Here is a 19,230-nt window from a genome sequence, read left to right as displayed (position 1 = left end):
CTGCCATCCCATTTAGAGTATCAGCCGTAATTATCGTTGGAAAGGCAGAATGGAAACGGCTTGTTTAGTTACATTTCATTAAAAGGACTTCATCTGGGGGCAGGAAACAATGAGGCTTAGGCTGTATAAATATTTGAAGAGTGCTTTCCAGCAACGTAACCCCTCGTGTGTGCATGCGAGCACGCACGCGCTTACAGCCCTGCTCACACACACATGGAGGGGAGAACTTGAAAAGTTTCCCATCGAGTTCCGAAATCCTGAAAATCCCCCGTGCCTGGTGAGGACTCAGCCAAGGCTCGGCCACAGCTTGGGTCACTTTTGTCCACCGGCAGAAACTTTGCTCGTTTCCAAGGCTCGAACCCTCCTGCCCGTTTATTTTCACAGTAAAACGAGCCCTGCGGGGATGGAGGCGCTTCCTGGGCAAGGTAACCAGAGAAGGCAACGCCGGGGTCAAGACTCCGCTCTCGGTTGTGTTCGGGAGTTTTCCTTTCATCTGGAAACCTCAGCCTTACTGGCGCGGCGCAGAGCCCGAGCGGTTGCAGACGGGGTCCCTGGGGGCCGCCTTTCGGGTGGTCCCCGCTGCGCAGCCCCCCGCCATCCCCCGTGCTTTGCAAAAGGGCAAAGTTTCACCCAGTGCTTGAGCATCTCCCATGTGGGGAGACCTTTTGGGTTTCTTCTACTTCTTTTTGGGTTTCTTCTACTTGCATTTCTGTTATTTTTTGTTGCACGTCACGTGAGGTTGCTGAAAAGCACGATGCGAAGTGGGGAGCGGGGCTGGACGGGCCGGTGCCGTCGGAAAGGAGATTGATTGCATTTCCAGATGAATAACTGCGGCAGATAAAGTTCAGGGCAGATAAATATAGCCTAACGGCTCTTTGAGCGTGGACTAGAAAGAGGAAATACCTTTTTTTCTTTTTTCTTTCCCTAAATCGAGGAGCTCCGGCAGCGATCTGCTGGGGGGGGGAAACGTCTGTCTGCTCCCGAGCGCTTCGTGCAGAGGGAGGCGGGCTGCTTTCGCAGCCAAAAGGATGCAGCTGGAATGAATTTCCCAGCTGGGACCTGCTGCTGTCCGGCCCAGAGGGGCTGGGTAGAGCCAGGATGCGGCCCCAGGCTGGCTCCTGGCCTTTCTCTGCTCCGTGGTGGCCCTGGGCACAGGGACAGCGGGTGTCCAGGGCCGATTGCTGGGAGTGGTCTGAGTGGAGGGGGCAGACAGAAAGCCTGAGGGGGGGTTTCACGCTCCCTTTGCAGCTCCAGCACCTGGTTGCTCTGTATCTGATCACACACCAGTCTATTTTTAAGGTGCAAAAACTTCAGATATTCAAGTGTCACTCGCCACTTGCAGGCTGTCCAAGCGCTGCCGGGTTAACCCCAACTTGGGCGCATCCCCTTGTGACAGCGGCACCTCGGTCCCAAACCACGTCGGTCCCAAACCACGGCAGTAAATTAGTGCCTGTCACTGGGAGCATGCAAATCAGCATCCCCTCGGGGCTTGGCTTTGGGGTCTTATCCCCAGGTATTAAATCACTGCATCGGGAGCTCGGAGGCACCGTAATATTTTCCCAGCCTTGCTGCATGCCTTGGCGCAAACAGCCTCCGTGTCTGAGGCATGGGACGGTAAATATTTCCTGCTCACTCGGGAGCTGGTGGAGCTGGGGGATGTTGGTGTAACCTGGAAGTGTGTCGGCAGCCCAAAGTGGCTGGCTGGGGACATTGGGATGCACGGAGCATCGCGAGCTGTGGCCAAAACACTCAGCTCGCCAAAATGCTGCTGGAGCCGGCGCTGCTGGAGGCTGTGCGAAAGCTGAACCTTCAGTGGCCGGTCAAAAAAAAAGAGCTGGCCTGGAGAAAGAGACTGCAAAACTGTGCTGCTTTTGGGGTGAAAAGCAGCAAACGCCTGTTTTCCTGCGCCTGAAGTTGTTGGAGCAGCAGCGGGGACTTACAGACTTGCCAAAAAAACAATGGAAAAGGGAAACTGAAAAGGAAAAGGAAATAAAAGATGATAAAGCTGGGGAGGAGAGATGCTGTTAGCTGCTTCCACCTTGCTGGGGCAACCGTGTGCACGCAGGGGGCTGGAGCAATAAATCAGCTGGGCAATGCAGCGAGAGCCCTGCTGCAGCCCCCGGTGCAGGCAAACGCTGCATTTATTTAAGCAGGGTCATCTCCCTGCTCCTGGGTGACATGGGTGACACTTGTCCCACCAAAAAGCTTCCCCAGACTGGGTAACACGAGCCCCTGGGGCCTGGCCATGCTGCGGGGACTCTCCAGGGAGCTGGAGGAGTGACAGGGGCATGCAAATTGCAAAACGCCCAGGGCATGGTCCTGGAACGGGGATGGTGCTGGGGAGGTGCTCAGCAGACACGGTGGTGTCTGTGTAAGGAGTGGGGGAGCAGATCTGAAGTCCTATTTCCCAGCTCTTTGGAGAGCTCCGTCTCTTTCCGGAGAGCCAGCTCGGAAATGCGCCTTTGTGGAAGGTGAGAAAAGCCCGAGACGGTTTTGCATGCTAAGCTGCAATAGGATTATGGAGCCGAGCAAATTAAATCAATTCTGGGCTGCGGGGGGAAGGTCCCGCACGGTGCATTTCAGCCGCCGGGGCCATCTCCAACGCGCAGAGCCCGGGAAGGAGCAGCCCTGAGCCCACCTCGTGGGGACGAGCTCGCCGCGCTCTTCCCATGGGAGACCCCAGCCTGGGGCCGAGCCCCAGCTCACGGCACGTGCCGGGATTTTTCTGGGGCTGCCTGTGGGAATTAGCAATGCTTCCCGTGCAGGGCACATCTCCCCAGCCCTACTGGTTTATGGGCACTGATGTGGGTGCGTGGGTCCCTCATCCTCCAGCACCTCGGGATGCTCCAGATGGACTGAGGGCACCGGAGGTTTGGGGTTTTCAGTGGGCAGAAAGCTTGATGCTCTGTGCTGCAGCATCAGTGAGGGGCTGTAGTGCCCAGTGTGGCTTTTTCCCCCTAAAAAACCACAGCATCCCTGGGGTGGTTGGCACTTGGGGCGAATCCATCCCTGGGAATCATCCTCGAGTGCCTGATGCAACCCCATCCGCAGCGGCAGAGCCTCGCTGGGCTTGTTTGTACCTCGTCGTTTGGCGCTTTGCATACAGCAGGTGGTGGTGCTTTGTTTGTGGGTTGTTGTGTTTGCTTTTTTTTTTTTTTTTCTTTTCCCTTCCATCTCCCCAGAGGCAGAAAGCAGAGCGTGCTGGGGGATGAGGTGTTAGCAACGATTTACGTCGAGAGGTTTGCTATTTTTCATGCCAGCCCTGGCTCGGGGATATTTATTGTGTAGCAGGGTAAGCTCTGGCACTAATCCATTGAAGAACAGGAATAAAAGATGCTGCTGGAGGCAGCCTGAGGAGCAGGAGGGGATGCTGGTGGAGGAGCTGAGCCTTCTCCAGGGCTGTGGACCAGGCGGTGACAACGCTCACACATGTGCAGAGCTCGGGTTTGGGCAGTGCCCGCACCCTGCTCGGTGCTTCCCTGCCTTGGCGGCGCGTAACCGGTACGGAGCCAGAATAATTGCTGCCACTCGGTAACTGCTAATGATTATTTTACTCACATAAAGTAACCGGCCTATTAAATCAAAACGCGCCGGGGCTTAGGCAGCTGTTATTCGGGGGCTTAATTGGGTTGAAAAAGAATAAAGTTACAAAAAAAATAAATGGCTGCTGCTCGCCTGAGCTCCTGCCATGGCTCGCGAGGCGGATCTGTGCCGGCTGTGAGCATCGGCCCCTCCGCTCCCCACCAGCACCCTGCACCCCCAAAATCCCGCTGCCCTCTGCCCAGCCTCCTCGGCCCTGCTTGAGCAGCCCCGATGGTCTCCAGCACCAGTCCTCCTGCTGTCAGCAGCAGCTTCCCGACAGGTTTATTTTTAACTCTCAACCTTGGATCAAAGCATGGATATTCAGCGATTCTGTAGTGGGAAAAGAATCGCGGAGTCTTTAAGGCTCAGAAACTGTGTTTTCATTTCAGCTCTATGCGCAAGTTAATATTATTTCAACTGTTTATAGTATCGCTAAATCATGTGCTGGAATGAGTTATTAAGGCTTTACGTAGAAAACACCAGAAAGGTGCTTTCAAGGAGCGATTTAATTGAAAATATTCTCTGGAAAATATCTTAGAAATAATCAAGGCTTTTCCTGGGGTATGTTCTAAATTCATTGCACTTTCCTGGAGCAAACAGCGCTCGGCCACGGACAGGTTGGTGATGGGGGCTGTGTCCTTCTGAGCCTCCCAACACTGCCGGCTTCGGCATCCTCCCCGGGTGCTGTGGCTGCGGGATCCCGTGGGGCACACGGAGCTCAGCTTTGTCCAGAGGTTCCCCATGCCCCTGTCGTGGGGACGGCAGCGGGGGGATGCTCGGTGCCGTTTTGTCCGGCTCACTGCTGCTCCTGCAAGCTGCTACCTCCCTGTGCGTCGCCCCATCCTGGCAAGGGGAGGCTGCTGCCCACGTCCCTCTCCTCGCAGGGCTGGGGACTGCTGCTGGAAGCAGGCAGCTGGGGGTTCCTGAGGCTGCCACTGGGTAGAAATGCAAAGAGACCTTTACAAAGAGCACGTGGCCTTTGGCTTTCTTTTTATTCTTTTTTTTTTTTCTTTTTTTTTTTTCCCTATTCATTTTGCAAGCAAGAGCTGAGTTCCCTGACCGTGGGCAGGGGATGCGATGCAGAGACCTGGAAGAGAAGATCCGGCACCAAAGGACGGGGAGGGGACAGTCCAGTCCCCTGCACCACCCCATCCCATTCTCCAGGCTGCTTCACACCAATTCAGTCTTCTTTTTCCTCTTTAAATGCCTGCCCACAGGGATGGGCTGGTCCCCTGCATCCCTGCTGATGCCCTCCACGTGCATCCTTTCCCCTCAGCCTCGTGTTGTGCCCCAGGTTGTGCCAGAAGCTACTGGATGACAGTGGACATCCATATCATGGGGTGCTGGATGGCTGTGGACATCCAAATCCCGGGATAAAACCACCTCTGTCTGCAGACAGCTGCACCAGGTCTCCCTTCCCATCCCAAACCCCACACGTGGAACTGGGGGCCGGGACTGGACCCTGTGGGTGGATGCACATGGGCTCCTTGGGCTGGGAGACCTCCTCCCCTGGGCTTTGCTTCTTCACGACCTTGGGGTTGCTCAGCCCTGCTCGCCGTGCACGCTGCCGATGGGCCTCAGGTGTGTGCTGGGGAAAGGATTTTACCACGCAGCTTCATCCCCATCGCTGCCAGCCCAGGCGCTGGGCATGAACCAAGCCTGCAAACCCTGTCCCCATGCATCCCAGCTGCCTCAGAAACCAGCGCATTTCAGTTTTTATCTCCCTTCTGATTCCTTCAGGGGAAACTCTCGAGTCCAAAGAAACATCTACAGTCTTCAATAACTTCAGGCACCCAGGCTGGGGCGGATACACCCCATCCAGGGGTGCGGGGAGAACCCCCGACCCTCTCCAGAATCCCATGGAAAGCACGCGCAGGGATTTGTGCCAGGATCTCCCCCCTCACAGAGCCTCCTGCCTCGACCCCCAGGAGCTGCTGCTTTTTGGGGTTTCTCATCCCCAGCTCAAACCTTGTCCCCCTACGGGGCCACTCCCTTCCCCACGACCCCCCCGGGGAAGCAGAGCCCGGGACTGGGGTGTGTGCGCCCGCGGACATCGCCCAGCGCCCGCATCCAGGGATGCGTCGCCATGGAGGCGGTTTCCTTGGCGACCGTTGCCATGCCGATGGCTACCGGAGAAGGACCTGAGAGCATCCCGGGGAGGCTCGCCAGCCTTTCCCTGCCGTTAAAGACGGATTGATTTATAAGGCTCCCTTCCTCCCGGTATGGCTGCAAGATGTTCAGCGGCAAAGCTCGCTTCTGCAACGGCAGCACTTTTGGGGGGAGTGTTTGGGGTGGTTTGGGGTGAGGTCTGGCTCCACAAAAACCCACCATGGAGGGGGAATGCAGCAGGGCGTGCATGCGAGGTTGCATGGGGGCTTTAGGAGGACTCGAACCAGCCACCCTGGTTCCCCAGGACATGTCCCAAGATGTGGTGGGCTCTGTAGGAACCCGCAGGGGGTGACAGGTCCCCTCTGTGCCGTGGTTTCCCCAGCAAAGCACCCAGCGCTGCCGTGCTTGGAGAGGGCTGAGGGTGCCACGAGGACCCTCTTTCTGATCTTTACAGTTTTCTGTGTATAAAACAGTGTCACCCACTGTGATAAAGGGATAGGAGGGACGGGGCACCCGCCGTGCTTCGGGGTGCACTGTGCACAAACAACATGGAGAAAACGAAGCTTCTCTAATCCCCAGCTCAGCTCCAATGGGGCCGGGCCAAAGGGCCGGAGCTTTCGCTCACTTTCCAAGGCTCTTAGCGCCAGACTTGGCTGTGATTTCTGCTGCTGTTGCCCCTTGGCTGTGCATTCCGGCTGGTCCAGCCAAGCCTCGGTGTGGAGGCATCGAGGGGACAGCACACGGCTGGGTTGGCGTCAGCGCATGCCCTTGGGGGGCTGTGGGAGCAAAAGGGTCCCCTGGGCTCGGGGGAGTAGGGGGAGATGTCTCCCTTACCAATCTCCGTGTTCAGAGCTGGTGACAAGGAAATCCTGTGCGCCTGGCACTGATTTGGGGCGGTTTCGGCTGACCGGTGCGTGGGCTGAGCCGCGGGGCAGTGGCACCAGTGGGACAGTGGGGAGCTGGCGCCTTGCAGGGCACGATGAAACCTTTCCGTTTCTTTCCACCTCCCACAGCCCCAGACCTTGCCAAAGGGAAAGCAAGGCCCCAGGAAAGCAGGGCTGAGCTGGTTGGCGAGCCCCCTGCCAAGAGACACCACCTGAGAAGTTGGAGTGGCAGGGAGCTCCTGGCTCTTGGCTTGAGCTGACTGTGAGCATATCCCTGTCCCTAAATTGAAGTTTTAGGGTTCGGATGCAGCTTGCATGATGCCCAGCCATCAGCAGGCTTGCCAGGCAGTTGTGCACCCTGTCTTGACATGCTGCAAACCTCAGGTGGCTTCGCAGCTCGGGCGTATCTTTCCCACCGTGGGGACATCCCAGCCCCTCATCCAGCACACCTGGGGATGCTCCCCGCCTTGTTCTGACCACCGGCAATAAAGCCTGGCTGAAAGGAGTGCCTCCTGGCTGAGGAGTTGGACTTGATGATCCTTATGGGTCCCTTCCAACTCGGGATATTCTATGAATCTATGAAATTTCTCCACCGGGACAAATCCAGCTGGCTGCATCCCTGCTGAGCAGCTGGCTGTGCGGGCTGGGAGCCCTCGTCCTCGGTGAGCTGGGGAATCAGCGCTCCCCCCAGCTGTGTCCCCCCTCGATGCCGGGGAGGCCGCGACGTGCAGAGCATTAACAGTCTAAGCAGCAGTAAATCCAAATAAACACCGCCTGGCCCCAAGATTTATTGCATGAGCCTGACCGATGGCGTCAGCGCTGCAGCGGGGGGCAGCTCGGGCCGGGAGGGGCTTTATGTAAGGGAAGGGGAAGGGGAGTGGTGGGCGTCAAGAGGTGTGTGGGGGGGCTTTGGGGGAACAGCCGTGTCCCCAGCACCCCACTCTGCACTGGGAACACCTGGGGATGTCCTCGGGGCAGGGCCACCCTTTTGTTTCCTTGCTCCGGGGTTTTCAGATCCCAAAGCTGGAGCATCCCTGCCCTTCGCCCATCCCGGATCCCGCTCCCCGGCGTGGGCTCGGCTGGTGTCTGAGCAAAATGTGGTGAGGTTGCTCCCATGGGAAGCTCTGCTTTTGGGTTTGGGGCTGGGAAATTCTCACATGTGTCAGGCAGGCGGGAGTTTTAGGCAGCTGGAAGTAAACTGGCCATTGCCTTTGCCATAGGGAGCGGGGAGAGCACCAGGCATGCCCTGGCACAGCGCGGATGCAGCTCATCCCACGGCCAAGGGGTAATTCGTCCCCGTCACCGTGGGGTGTAGGGGGCTCAGCTGCGCTGCATGTTGGGATCAGCTGCAGGAACTCTTTGCCATCTGCCCTCTTTACCCAGGCCCAGGCGATGTGCAGCGATCTCCATCATCTCCAGGACATTCCCACTGATTTGTCACCACAGGGCCACCAGGACCAAGCCCTGTCTGCAAACAGCACCCGCAGCTGCCAGAGTTGCTTTGATTTTATGTTCCCAAACCAAAGCTCAGCTGCCTTTGTTTCTTTGCAGCAGGATGGGGGCACGCTGCGTGTCCCCACCTGCATCACTGCATTCCTCCAGCCTCTTCTCCTGGGCAAAACACAGCCAGGGCACACGCCAAGCCTCTCCTTCCCCGTGGGATGGATGGATGGAAGGAAGGAAGGAAGGAAGGAAGGATGGACAGACAGATGGGGGCACGCTGGGTCCACGCTTTTTGCCTTTTCCTTTCCCCATCCAAGCACGGGGAGCCGGGGAGCCGATGGCTGGAGCTGCCTCGTCTGGTTCCAATTTAAGGGAGCTCGGCGGAGCCGGGCCATGTGGCTCCCATTACAGCGAGGCTCTGCAGGTCGAGCAGAGAGAATGTGACCTTCAGGGAGCTCGCCCGGGTCGGCCGGCAGGGCTGAGGGGTGGCTGGGGAGCGCCTGTGCTATGAGCTTCTTGTTTCTTGGGGAGCCTCGATATTTTTAGTATAAAAACTCGCTGACGGTCTGGGATTAAGTGACAGGATTAGTCCTCATTTATTTTAAAAAATCATAAAAGAAGACAGATGCAAGTTTCTGGGCATCTCTGTCTTCTTTGGAAAGCTTTGATGTCTGACCATGCCGTATCCAACAAGCACAGAAATCAAAAGGCAAACAAAAGCAGCTCCAAATGTTCCTTCTCCCGACTCCCAAACCTTGCAATTTTTCTTTGCCCTCCCATCAATTTTGGTGGCCTTTCCCATGATTTATTGATCCCTGGGGGACAGTAATAGAGCCCCCAGTGCCTCCCAAGGCCCTCCTGTGCTGTGTTTGCAGATCAGTCTTCAAAGGACATGCAACCAGTCCCTGTGTTGTCCCCTGTGATCTCCTGGTCCCTTGGCATCCCCGCACCGGTCGCAGTGTATAGGCTAGAAAAAGGAAAGGGAAATCCCACCCGTGGAAGGGTCAGGCTGCTCCCTTGCAGCCCTGACTACAAGACCTCACTCATAAAACCCCTCTGGCACGCACAAAGCTTCCACCACCAGGCCAGTGGATGCGAGGTTCTGTGGGACGTCCACGCTCCGATCCCTCCCTGAGTGCCCCGCGTGGGAACCAGAGGGAGACACAGGCAGTTTTGTCCTTGTGGGGTCAGGCACGGGTTTATAGGTCAGACATCACTTGTTTAGCAAAGTCATTTGCACTGGTCCTTGGAGCACCAGTTTTGCCCGGCTTTTTCCCATCTCCTCTCTGGCAGCTGGAGCTCGGTCCTCCACGGACCAGAGCAAAGGACTACGAAGCCGTTGGAGCTCATGTCACTTGTCACCCCTCGATGACACCTTGATTTCCCCCATGGCAGCTGAGGCTTCTTCTCTGTCTTGAGCTGATGGGTACCAGGGGAAGGGACGTGGGGTAAAAGCTTGAGTTGAGCCCCACATTTCTCTATCTTGGGACCTTTTGACATCTCAAACCTCATTTTTGTTCCAATCTGGAATGGGAACAAAGAAACTCGAAGTGGTTTTCAAGAGGTAAAACCCTGTAAGAGCGGAGGGGGGGACCCTACTACCCCCTTGTTTTACATTTAAGCACTAACCTGGCTCCTTACATCTTGAAACATCTGATGCTATCTCACGGATCAAAGCCTCCTTGTTTGGGTTGTAATGAAGTGTCAAACTGCTTCCTTGCAACACAAACAGGAGACACTTTGATCTACAAAACAAGATGCTGAAGAGCCCTCCTAGCAAGGGCTCTTCAAGTTTTAGCAGCCGTGGAATATCTGAAGTCTGACATTGTTTCATACTGTGACTTTCTGAGCTGATGGCGTGCGTTGCTGTCACAGCTAGGCCAGGAATTAAGTGAGAATCACTTAAAACAAAACAATACTGAGCTGGAGAACTAAAATAATGTATTTTCTAACAGTTTCCAAAATCAGTTTTTTTTTTCCCCTTTTCCAGAGGGCTCGTTTCCATGGGAAATGTTATCAGAGCCAATGTGAACTCCACAAAATGTCAGCTTGTCTGAAAGATTTGCAACAGAGAATTACTTGCAGGGGGGGGAGGGGCCGAGAAACGTTTCTGGGCAGCTCAGCCAGAGAGCACTGCCTGCAGTCCCTCTCCCTTGGCCTTGCTCTCCCCATCCCGTCCCGTGTAACCCACTCTGGGGGGGCCATGCAGGGCCCTCCCTGGCTTTGGGGATACCCTTATCCCCGTTGGGGCCAGCTAACGTGGCTCTCCCTGCTCGGCTGCAGGCTCAGCGCTGGCGCAATGAGAACTACGAGAGGCCGGTGGACCTGGAGGGCTCCGGGGACGACGACCCCTTTGGGGATGACGAACTGGACGATGTCTACTCGGGCTCTGGCTCAGGCTGTGAGTAGCTGCAGGGCTCCCGGGAAAGGGTGCTGGGCCATGGGGAGCCTGGCCCTGGGTGCTGGGGGAGCGGATTGCCCCTTGCCCACCTCCAGAGCAGCCCTCCTGCCCTCTTCTGGCCCAAAGCAAAAGGGAATGGTCCCAAAGGTTGGGCTCGAGCGACTCCGTTTCCCATTTAGGTCTCTGGCCCTACCAGGCAGGATTAGCCCTTCCTGATAGCCTGTGCTGGTGCTTTAGGGGTTTCATTGACCCCAGAGGGGGGCTTTGACCAGCACCTGGGAATTTGCAGCCCTTGGTTCCTGCTGAGCCCACAACGGGTCAATGCCCCCTGGTTTTTGGGTGCTGCAAGCCACGCGGGTGTCAGCCCTGGGAAGTGCCTGCCTCACCCTTTGCTCTTCTCCCCCCTTTCAGACTTCGAGCAGGAGTCGGGGCTGGAGACGGCCGTCAGCCTCACCACGGACACATCCATCACGCTCCCCACCACGGCAGCCGCGTTGCCCATCACTGCGGTGCAACCCGTGGCAACTCCTTTTGAAACATCCCCCACCGAGGACACCGTCCCCGAGCAGACCACCGGTGCCTCGTATATCCCCAGGGTGACAGAGGCACCAGTGATACCCAGCTGGAAGGCCACCACCACCAGTACCACTGCCAGCGAGGCCCCCAGCACGATCACCACCACCACCACTACAGCTGCCACCACCACCACCACGGCCACCACCACCACCAGCACCACCACCGTGGCCACCGCCAAGCCCACCACCGTCCGGAGGTTCCTGCCCCCCTTTGTCACCAAGGCAGCCACCACACGGGCCACCACCCTGGAGATGCCCACCACGTCCATCCTTCAAACCAGCACGCCAACGGAGGTGGCCACGTCACAGCTTGTCCCCTCCAGCACGGCCAAGCCTAGGTCCCTGCCAAAACCAAGCACCTCCAGGACTGCAGACCTCACGGAAAAAAGCACTGCCTTGCCTTCCAGCCCCACCACGCTGCCACCCACAGAAGCCCCCCAGGTAGGAGGCTGGAGCCCTTTTTCCCTGCTGAAGGGCTCATGGACCACATTTGAAGCCAAGCGATGGTGACGGGGAGCTTTTGGGGTGGCTCCATCCTGAGCCAGCTGCTCAGCAGGAGGTCAGACTGTGTTGGGGTCTTCCCAGCTCTGTGGAGAGTTGAACATTTGGGGAGATGGAAAGGGGAGATGAGAGGGGTGGGGGCAGCTCCTGCACGAGCAGTGATGGGGCTGATGGGGGACATGGTCACCCAGGACATGCTGCTCCAGAGCATCTTCCCCAGGCAGCAGGAGGGGGAGCAGGGCCGGGGTTTGGGGGCTTTCCTCTGGGGTTTGGGGGCAGAGAGGGGCTTTCCTCTGGACGCACTTGCTGAGCTCATCGTACCGCAGCCCGGCTTGCAGCCTGGTGCTGGGAGACCCAAACGCACTGCAATTACTGTGTGATGGAGCATTTCCAGCCCGCCGGGGGTCCTGAGCTGGGGATTTAATCTGCTGCTCCATCTCCCGTTCAGAGCCCCTGAGGGGCCCTTTGAAAAGCGCTTTGACTGAGAGGTGGAGTGATTTGTCTAAACTAGTCCCTCTTTTCTGGGTACGTATATATGTGTGTAGCGCTCCGGGCTCCCGCTGACCTTCAATTAATCTCTGTCACAAAACTGCGTGCCTGCAGAAGCAGCGAGCCGTGCGCTCATGCCAGGGGCAGTGTGACACGGAGAGGGCCCCATCTCGCCCACCCTGGCTTCATCCCCAAAGAGCTCTCTGCCCGTCTGCATTTGTAGTGGTCCAAGGGAGACATGAGAGCGGGATGAAGGGAGAGAAGGAGAGGGAGGGACCCCTGGGGCTCAGGGAGCTCATCTGATGGCATCCACTCCTCAGCCTTGCTGTGGTGCTGTAGCACAAAGCATTGCACCACCTCCTGCCTAGCGAGGAGGTATCTGAAATATTGCAGCCAGCTCTTGGTGTGTGCTGGGGACAGAGCCTGAGCAAAGGTCTGGGACGTGGGACCCCCCCGACTCTCCTTTGATCTCTGGAGGAAGCCAGAGGTGAGAGCCGGGCACCTGGGTGGGGACAGACCAGAATGGTCCTGCTCAGCCCAGGTGGCCTCAGCCTTTTCGGTGACTGCCAAGTTGTGGGGCTGTGGTGTTCTATGCAATACAACCACCCACTTCAACGGCACGGCAAAGGGATATCCCCACGCCACCCCATCGCTGGTGTTGTGGTGTCCTTCCTCCAGCCACACTGGCGCTGCTGGAGGCAGGAACCACCTGTAGGTCCTTGTCCCCTGCTCCACCTTGTCCTTTCTCCCAGGTGGAGCCAGGGGAGGTGTCGACGGTCCTCGACAGCGACCTGGAAGTCCCAGTCAGCAGTGGCCCCAGCGGGGACTTCGAGATCCGGGAGGAGGAGGAGACAGCTCGTCCCGAGCTGGGCAACGAGGTGGTGGCCGTGGTGACACCGCCATCGGCACCGGGGCAGGGCAGGAACGCGGAGCCGGGGCTCATTGACAACACAATAGAGTCGGGCAGCTCGGCCGCTCAGCTCCCTCAGAAGAACATCCTGGAGAGGAAGGAGGTGTTGATAGGTGAGAGTGGAGGTGGTGGGCTGGAGGGGGATGGACAGCCCCTAGGAGAGGGCTTGGTCTTCAGCAGGGTGCTGGGGTGGTGCTGAGCCTGGGATAACCCACTGTCACCCGCCGAAATAGACACCTCGAGTGCCTGTACCGGGGGCTCTCTGGGGTCTTCCCATCTTTGCAGGGAGAGCGCGGAGCTGTGCAGTTTGTGTTTGCTAGGAGGAGTTTTATGTGAAGAAATAGGATGTTTTAGGGAAATGATGTTTTATGGTGATGGCTGAATGCCACCTGACCGCAGGGGAGGACAGAGGTGGTCTGTTCCTTTGGGTCCTGCCCATCCGTCAGCATTACGAAGCTGTTGCAGCCCCTCAAGTCATGCTGTTGCATGAGGCCAACGCCTTCACTTTTAGTTTAAGCATGGATTCAGTCCCCAAAGCACACAGCAAGCCAGCATCCAGCAGGGTTCTCCTGATCGCTCTCCGTGCGCGGCGGTGCTGGGTCCCCCTCTGATGGCCGTGCCACCTTTCTGTTGCAGCGGTGATTGTGGGCGGCGTGGTGGGAGCCCTCTTTGCTGCCTTCCTCGTCATGCTGCTCATCTACCGGATGAAGAAAAAGGATGAAGGCAGCTACACGCTGGAGGAACCCAAGCAAGCCAACGTCACCTACCAGAAGCCGGACAAGCAGGAGGAGTTTTACGCGTAGGACAAGAGCCCGGTGTGCCTCGCGCTCTCCTTCTTGCTCCAAACTCTCCCTTCTCCTCTCCTCCATCCCGTCTCTCTCTTTCTCTCTCTCTCTTTGGATCAGACTGTGAGTTTAAAAAGCAAAAAAAAAAAAAAAAAAAAAAGAACCCGCAAAAGGAGAAACCGCATCTTCGGCATGAGGGACGCGCCGCTTTGCGGACAGCGGCTGGAGCTCACGGGGCTTTTCCCACCACCACAACGACTCTGGGATCCGGACACCTTGTACCAGCCCTGGGGCGCAGGGGGGTTGGTTTGGATTTATCTTTTTTTTTTCCTGTTGGAAAGGAGGGAGGTTTCTTTCCCTCTCTCTCTCTCTCTCTTTTTTTTTTTTTATTATTTTTTATTATTTTTTGAGTGGGGCTGGTTGCTTTGCAGGAATTACCTTGCTCCCCGCTTCTGTTTGACGAGAGGATGCGACTCTCAGATACGCTTCAAACCTTGAAAAAAGCACAAGGGGCCGGAATACCTGCAGCCCCAGGCTTTGCTCTTGGAGTGGGGGAAGACAAAATGAACACCACCATGGCCAGTACAGGGGGAGCGATGGAGCCAGTTTGCCTCTTCGAGCACCAAAAAGCCACCTTTGGGTGCCTCATGCGGTGCTGCCCCGGCCACCACCACCCTCCTCAGCTGCACCGAGCATGGCCGGAGACCCGATGGCTCCATGGTGTCAGTGGTGGAGGGGTGGCTGGAGAAGGGACCGTGCTTTTGCTGGGTTCTCACTGTGACCAATAAACCTCGGCTTGCGCAGCCCCACCGGCGGTTCTGGTTTTCAGATGGCGCGGGACAGCGCTCGGTGGGGGCCTGGCAGGGAGGAGAAGGGGAAGCGGAGCAGCTGTTCATGCTGGGGTGATGCCTAACACAGCTCGGCCAGCCGTGAGACGCAGCAGCGAAGAAGAAGACGAGGCAATAAATCGCAGGGGGTCTGCACCAGGCGGGGCAGAGCGGTGGCTCAAAGCGGGGCAGCTCGGCTGCTGCTCTGCTTCGGCGAGCCCCAGCGCCGAGCGTTTCTGTTCCTTTTGTTGTTGCCAAACTCCCAGCACCAGCCACAGGGCCAGGGCTCAGCTCAGGGCGCCCGGCAGAAGACGCTGGGAGCCACCGTCACCGAGCAGTGGTTTCCCTTCCGATGGTCTCCGGGGCGCAGAGCAGCAGGGCCTGATCCAGACCCCCAGCCGTGCCTTCAAGAAAGGCTGGGGTTTGGAGCAAGCCCTCTGTGCAGAAAAGTCAATTAGATATTTCAATTAGTTGGCTTTTAATTAGCTGAAGCACTGTTCGCCATGCAGTCAAGGCTCTTGGTTTTAATGATGGTTGCGATCTCAGTGGTGTCCCGTGGAGACCTTGGCTTCATCCTTAGGGCAATTTAAATCGGGAAACAACAAAAAAAATCGGTTACTTTGACTCTGTTGCACCAAGAATTAAACTGCACAGATACAGAGATGCTTGGTCCCCCTCAGGGCATATAGGGATTTATCACCCTGGTGGAGGCTGCGAGACAGCAGAGCTTCTTGTCATATTAGGAATTTGATGGGCCAAATGCATATATTTTATATATATATATATATATATATACACACTCACATACATACACAGTTATATATATATATGAAATGAAATCCCTGTAAATTTTCATTGCACTGCATCTGATGGCTGGGAGGGACTTTGTGAGTATGCCGAGCTGAGGTTTGGTGTCGGTGTTCAGTTCCTGAGCTCCAAACACCGACCTGGACTGATTTCGGGGTAGGGAGCAGAGTCCCTGTGCACAGGCCAGCTTTAATAATGCCAAATTTAGAGATGTCAGCCTCAAAACAGTCATCCTTTTGGTTGAGTTTGGGGAAGACTGTCCTGTTGGATGCCTGGGATGGTGATACTGAAAGGCGGAGGGTGGTGTACTTGTGTGTACATACACCCAGAGGCATCGTGTGTGCCAGCGTGAGGAAGAGGATGCTCTGAAAGGGGACCACGTGGCCGAGGAAGGCTGGTGCCTGCTCCAAGGCCGCTTTCTCTGAGCTGCTCGAAGGGGAGAGTTTGATGTCTGTGTGTGTCTGGTCCCAAAGGGATCACGTGAAGGGCCCCAGCTCTTGGTGCGTGGCAGAAGTCAAGCTTCATGGCATCGTGAGCTGGGCATGGCAATTATCAAGGCCACCCAAAATCACCATCTTTTGGAATAACACGGACTTAATCTTGTGAGCTTACATTAAAAAAAAACAAACTCCCAGCTTAATCTTTTAAATGCTGCTTTTCTTAGCTGCTTCTCTAATCTTCTTCATTCCATTTTTTCCCCTTTAATAGTCTGAACTTCTACAATACAATTTTTTATTCACTCAAGCTTAACCTCAGCTCACTCAGCTGGTGTTAAGTTGTAATCCTGGCACTTAAATCCGTGACAGTTCCACAAGTGAGGACAGCGGGCGGGGAGAGGAGGCTTCCTCGTAGTCATTAAAAGCAGGAGACCACCATGGGTAAAATAAAGGTGAAGTCAATTAAACTGATAATTAGAATTGACCAAAGTCAGTTCATTGTCTGCTTCTCCCACGCAGTTGCTGTATTGCTCAAGGAATTGTATGGTCTCAAGGAGGCTTCCTTTGGGGTTTTGGGGTCTGGTTTGGTCTGGAGCTAACCCCGATGGAGCCCTTCCTGCTGCCTGGCTCCCCAGCAGGGGCTGCAGCATCTTTGTGCTTTTGGGGAAAAGCCCAGCTCCAAAAACTGCAGCTTCCATCAGCTCTCTGTGATGGTGATGGACAAACCCCAGTGACACCTCGGTGCCTGCTGCTGCTGCTGGGGTTGCCAGAGGCAGATGGGGGGGCTCCATCCAGCTTCTGCAGGGCTCTCCCCGTGCCCTGGGGCTTGAGAGGGCTTCCTGCTGCTAGGACGGCTTGGGAGGAGGCGAGGAAGCATGGGGGGAGTTTGGAGGCAGCTGTTGGTTTGGTCATGGAGCAGGTTTTTAGGGAAATTGACCCCAACAGTAGAAGGAGCGTCTTGCCCATCAGCCCCTGGCTGAAGCCTGGCCGGTTTGGCACCGCTGCAGCCGTTCTGCCCTGTCCCCAGGCCCATGTCCCCATGAGGCTGTCCCTGAGCACAGCTGGGGCAGTGCCCAGACGTGCTCATCCCTCCAGCTGTGCGCCTGCAGGAGGATGCCCCAAAGAGCCCTGGGGTGCAGAGGAGGGACGTTCCTCTTGCTTTTCCCTGCCTTTAGTGTGCCTGTGAGATGGCAGAGCCGAAGGAAGAGCCTTTGCTGTGCCAGCTTCTCAATTTTAGGAGAGCAAGGGGACGGAGGTGGCCCCAGCTGGTGGCAGCACCCAGCCCCAGGTGGGTTTTGCAGGCCTGGGAGTGGGTCACCCCTCTCCTTCCTCTGTGATCTCTTTGTATTTGGACCTTCCAAAAATAAGCAGCAAGACCTGGCACATATTGCTTTGCCTCTAAATTTCCCATTCCCTCCCTGTTTTGCCTGGTGGGTGGGTGACAAAGACCCCCCCATCTTTGCTCCATGCAAACCTTGGCTCTGTTCCCAAGAATTATCCAACCTCTGCCAAGAGCCACCAGCACGGAGCCTGTACCAGGAGCAAACCCACCAACTAAAAACCAGAAAAAAATCTTATTTTTTTTTCCTACCACCCTTTTCATGGTTATAGCAGTTTCTGGGCTTGGAGCTTTCCAGGAGGCTCCGGCAGCTCCCAAAGTGACGTGGGGTTTCCACCACTGAAACATTTGTCTGATTAACCGGTGTCACGGCTGCGCTTGAGGGGGCGGGGATGTGTGTGGCGTGCGTGTATGTATGTATATATATGTGTATGTAATTAATATATATGTATATATGTATATACGTGTGTGTGCAAAGCATGCACGCGTGCACAGCTTCAATGCAAACTGCACCTCATGGGGAGGATGGGGTGCTGGGGGTTCAGGATTTGTCCCTGCGCTCCTAGCTCCTTCCTTCACCCCAGCTACGAGAGCGAGGGCCAGATCCTGCCCCCTCGGCTCTGCCAGGGCTGGGGGAAGGAGCGCTTTGCCGCCTGCCCCTTTCCCTGGCCGGAGCCGAAACGGAGCCCGAGGGGGCAGCGAAGCCCCAGGAAGGGCGGCGAGGCTGCGCGGCTCTGCTTCACCCCACGTACCTGTGCCTGCAGCTCCGCGGCCGCACCCACGCTCCGGCTCCATAGAGACGTCTCTGTCTGGAGCACGCATAGTTTTGGGCTTTGGTTTTTTATAACTTTTTATTATTTTGCTAAAAAATAAAAAAAAAACCTCACCCTAGGAGACGCCCGCGCAATGCCCAGATTTACCCCCCCCACACCTTGCAGACAGCTCCATCGCTGCATTTCCAAAGACCTCAAGGGTACCCGCGACCCTTCGTGCGTCAACCACCCCTGTTCTGGGTCCCCCTGGTCTAAGTCATAAATGTACAGCCGACAATCAAACCTGACAGAAATGCTGACTTTAGAAAAAATACGTATCCATTGCAGTTTGATAGAACTTTTTAAAATCACATGCTTATCTCTCGCTAACGCTCACCACCATGTTGCCAGGATAAATCACCGCCCATCGGTTCTTCTGTAAATAAACACAAGACATTCTTGTATAAATTAAAATGAAAAAAAAAGAAAAAAAATTCATTGATATATGTCCAAAAAATATCCCTTTCCAGAAAATTTAAATAATTCAAAGAAAAAGGAAAACCTAACAACAAGTGAGCCCCACTTTACTTTTTCTTTGGAGCTGGTTTAAATTCCCAATAGGAGAATGAAAAATCTTTAACAGTAGAAGAAAACTACGAGTGTTTTACCTTTCAATGAATATGGGAGGGAAAAAAATGCATGTAAATATTTTTAATAGGAAACATATCTTAAACGGAACTTCTTTTTGTATGTACATAACTCTTCTAGAGTTTAGTACTTAAATTGCTTCATAGTGTCTGTTTAAAAACAAAAAATAAAATAAAATGTTTGTTAATTGTTTTTGTTCTTACTCAATGGCCAAAACTTTAAAAATAATAAAAAAGACTATAAAAAATAATCTTTGCCAATGGATCTAGCACTGTAATGGTACTGTCTATTTTTTTTAATTATTTCTGTGCTGTGCCCATTTATAAAAGGAAAAAAAAAAAAAAAAGAACAAAAAATAAAGTCATTTAAACATTATCTGCCCAGGGCTTCGCCTGCTTTCTTGCTGCCGACCGCCTGCCCCGGCTTTTTGTCGTGCCGAGGGGCTGCGGGCGAAGGGAGATGTCACTCGCTCTCAGTGTGATGCTGTCAGGCGAGGGCTGGTGGATAATTAATTAAAGGTCTCCATGGCAATGCTGCAGGGATGCTGACGAGCCGGCAGCAGCAGGAGCCACACCAGCGATGCCTGTTGATGCAGGACCAGGGTGCAGAGGGGCAGCGAGCACTGCAGGTGTCCCCAGCTCTGCCGAGAGCCGGGCTGCGGCCACTGTGTCCCCAAGGGTCACCACTGTCACCAGCGAGTGGCTGAGCACTGGGAGCTGCTGGGTGTGAGCCCACAGCAAA

At 55.5% G+C, this 19,230-nt stretch overlaps 1 protein-coding gene and 1 long non-coding RNA gene across 4 annotated transcripts in view; one reads left to right on the top strand and one right to left on the bottom strand.

Annotated features, from left to right (window-relative positions):
* SDC3 (syndecan 3) overlaps positions 1-18,739 on the top strand; it is a 35,615-nt gene extending 16,876 nt beyond the window's left edge. For all 3 annotated transcript variants that reach the window (XM_040534953.1, XM_040534954.1, XM_040534951.1), the window contains exons 2-5: positions 10,302-10,419; positions 10,831-11,435; positions 12,737-13,007; positions 13,531-18,739. In XM_040534953.1, the coding sequence (XP_040390887.1) occupies positions 10,302-10,419; positions 10,831-11,435; positions 12,737-13,007; positions 13,531-13,697 (1,161 nt within the window). In that variant the 3' untranslated portion in view covers positions 13,698-18,739. The remainder of the gene's footprint in view (positions 1-10,301; positions 10,420-10,830; positions 11,436-12,736; positions 13,008-13,530) is intronic.
* LOC121058856 lies at positions 3,537-5,797 on the bottom strand. The gene is made up of 2 exons (XR_005814376.1): positions 5,551-5,797; positions 3,537-4,517 (listed from the first exon to the last, which is right to left on the bottom strand). It is a non-coding gene; the product is annotated as an uncharacterized LOC121058856 (long non-coding RNA).
* Positions 18,740-19,230: the final 491 nt, after the last annotated feature.

This window comes from Cygnus olor, chromosome 23 (genome assembly GCF_009769625.2).
Source record: "Cygnus olor isolate bCygOlo1 chromosome 23, bCygOlo1.pri.v2, whole genome shotgun sequence".
In the NCBI taxonomy this organism is placed as follows: domain Eukaryota; kingdom Metazoa; phylum Chordata; class Aves; order Anseriformes; family Anatidae; genus Cygnus; species Cygnus olor.
Note: the sequence above shows the minus strand (reverse complement) of the source record. Positions and strands in the feature narration are given on the sequence as shown.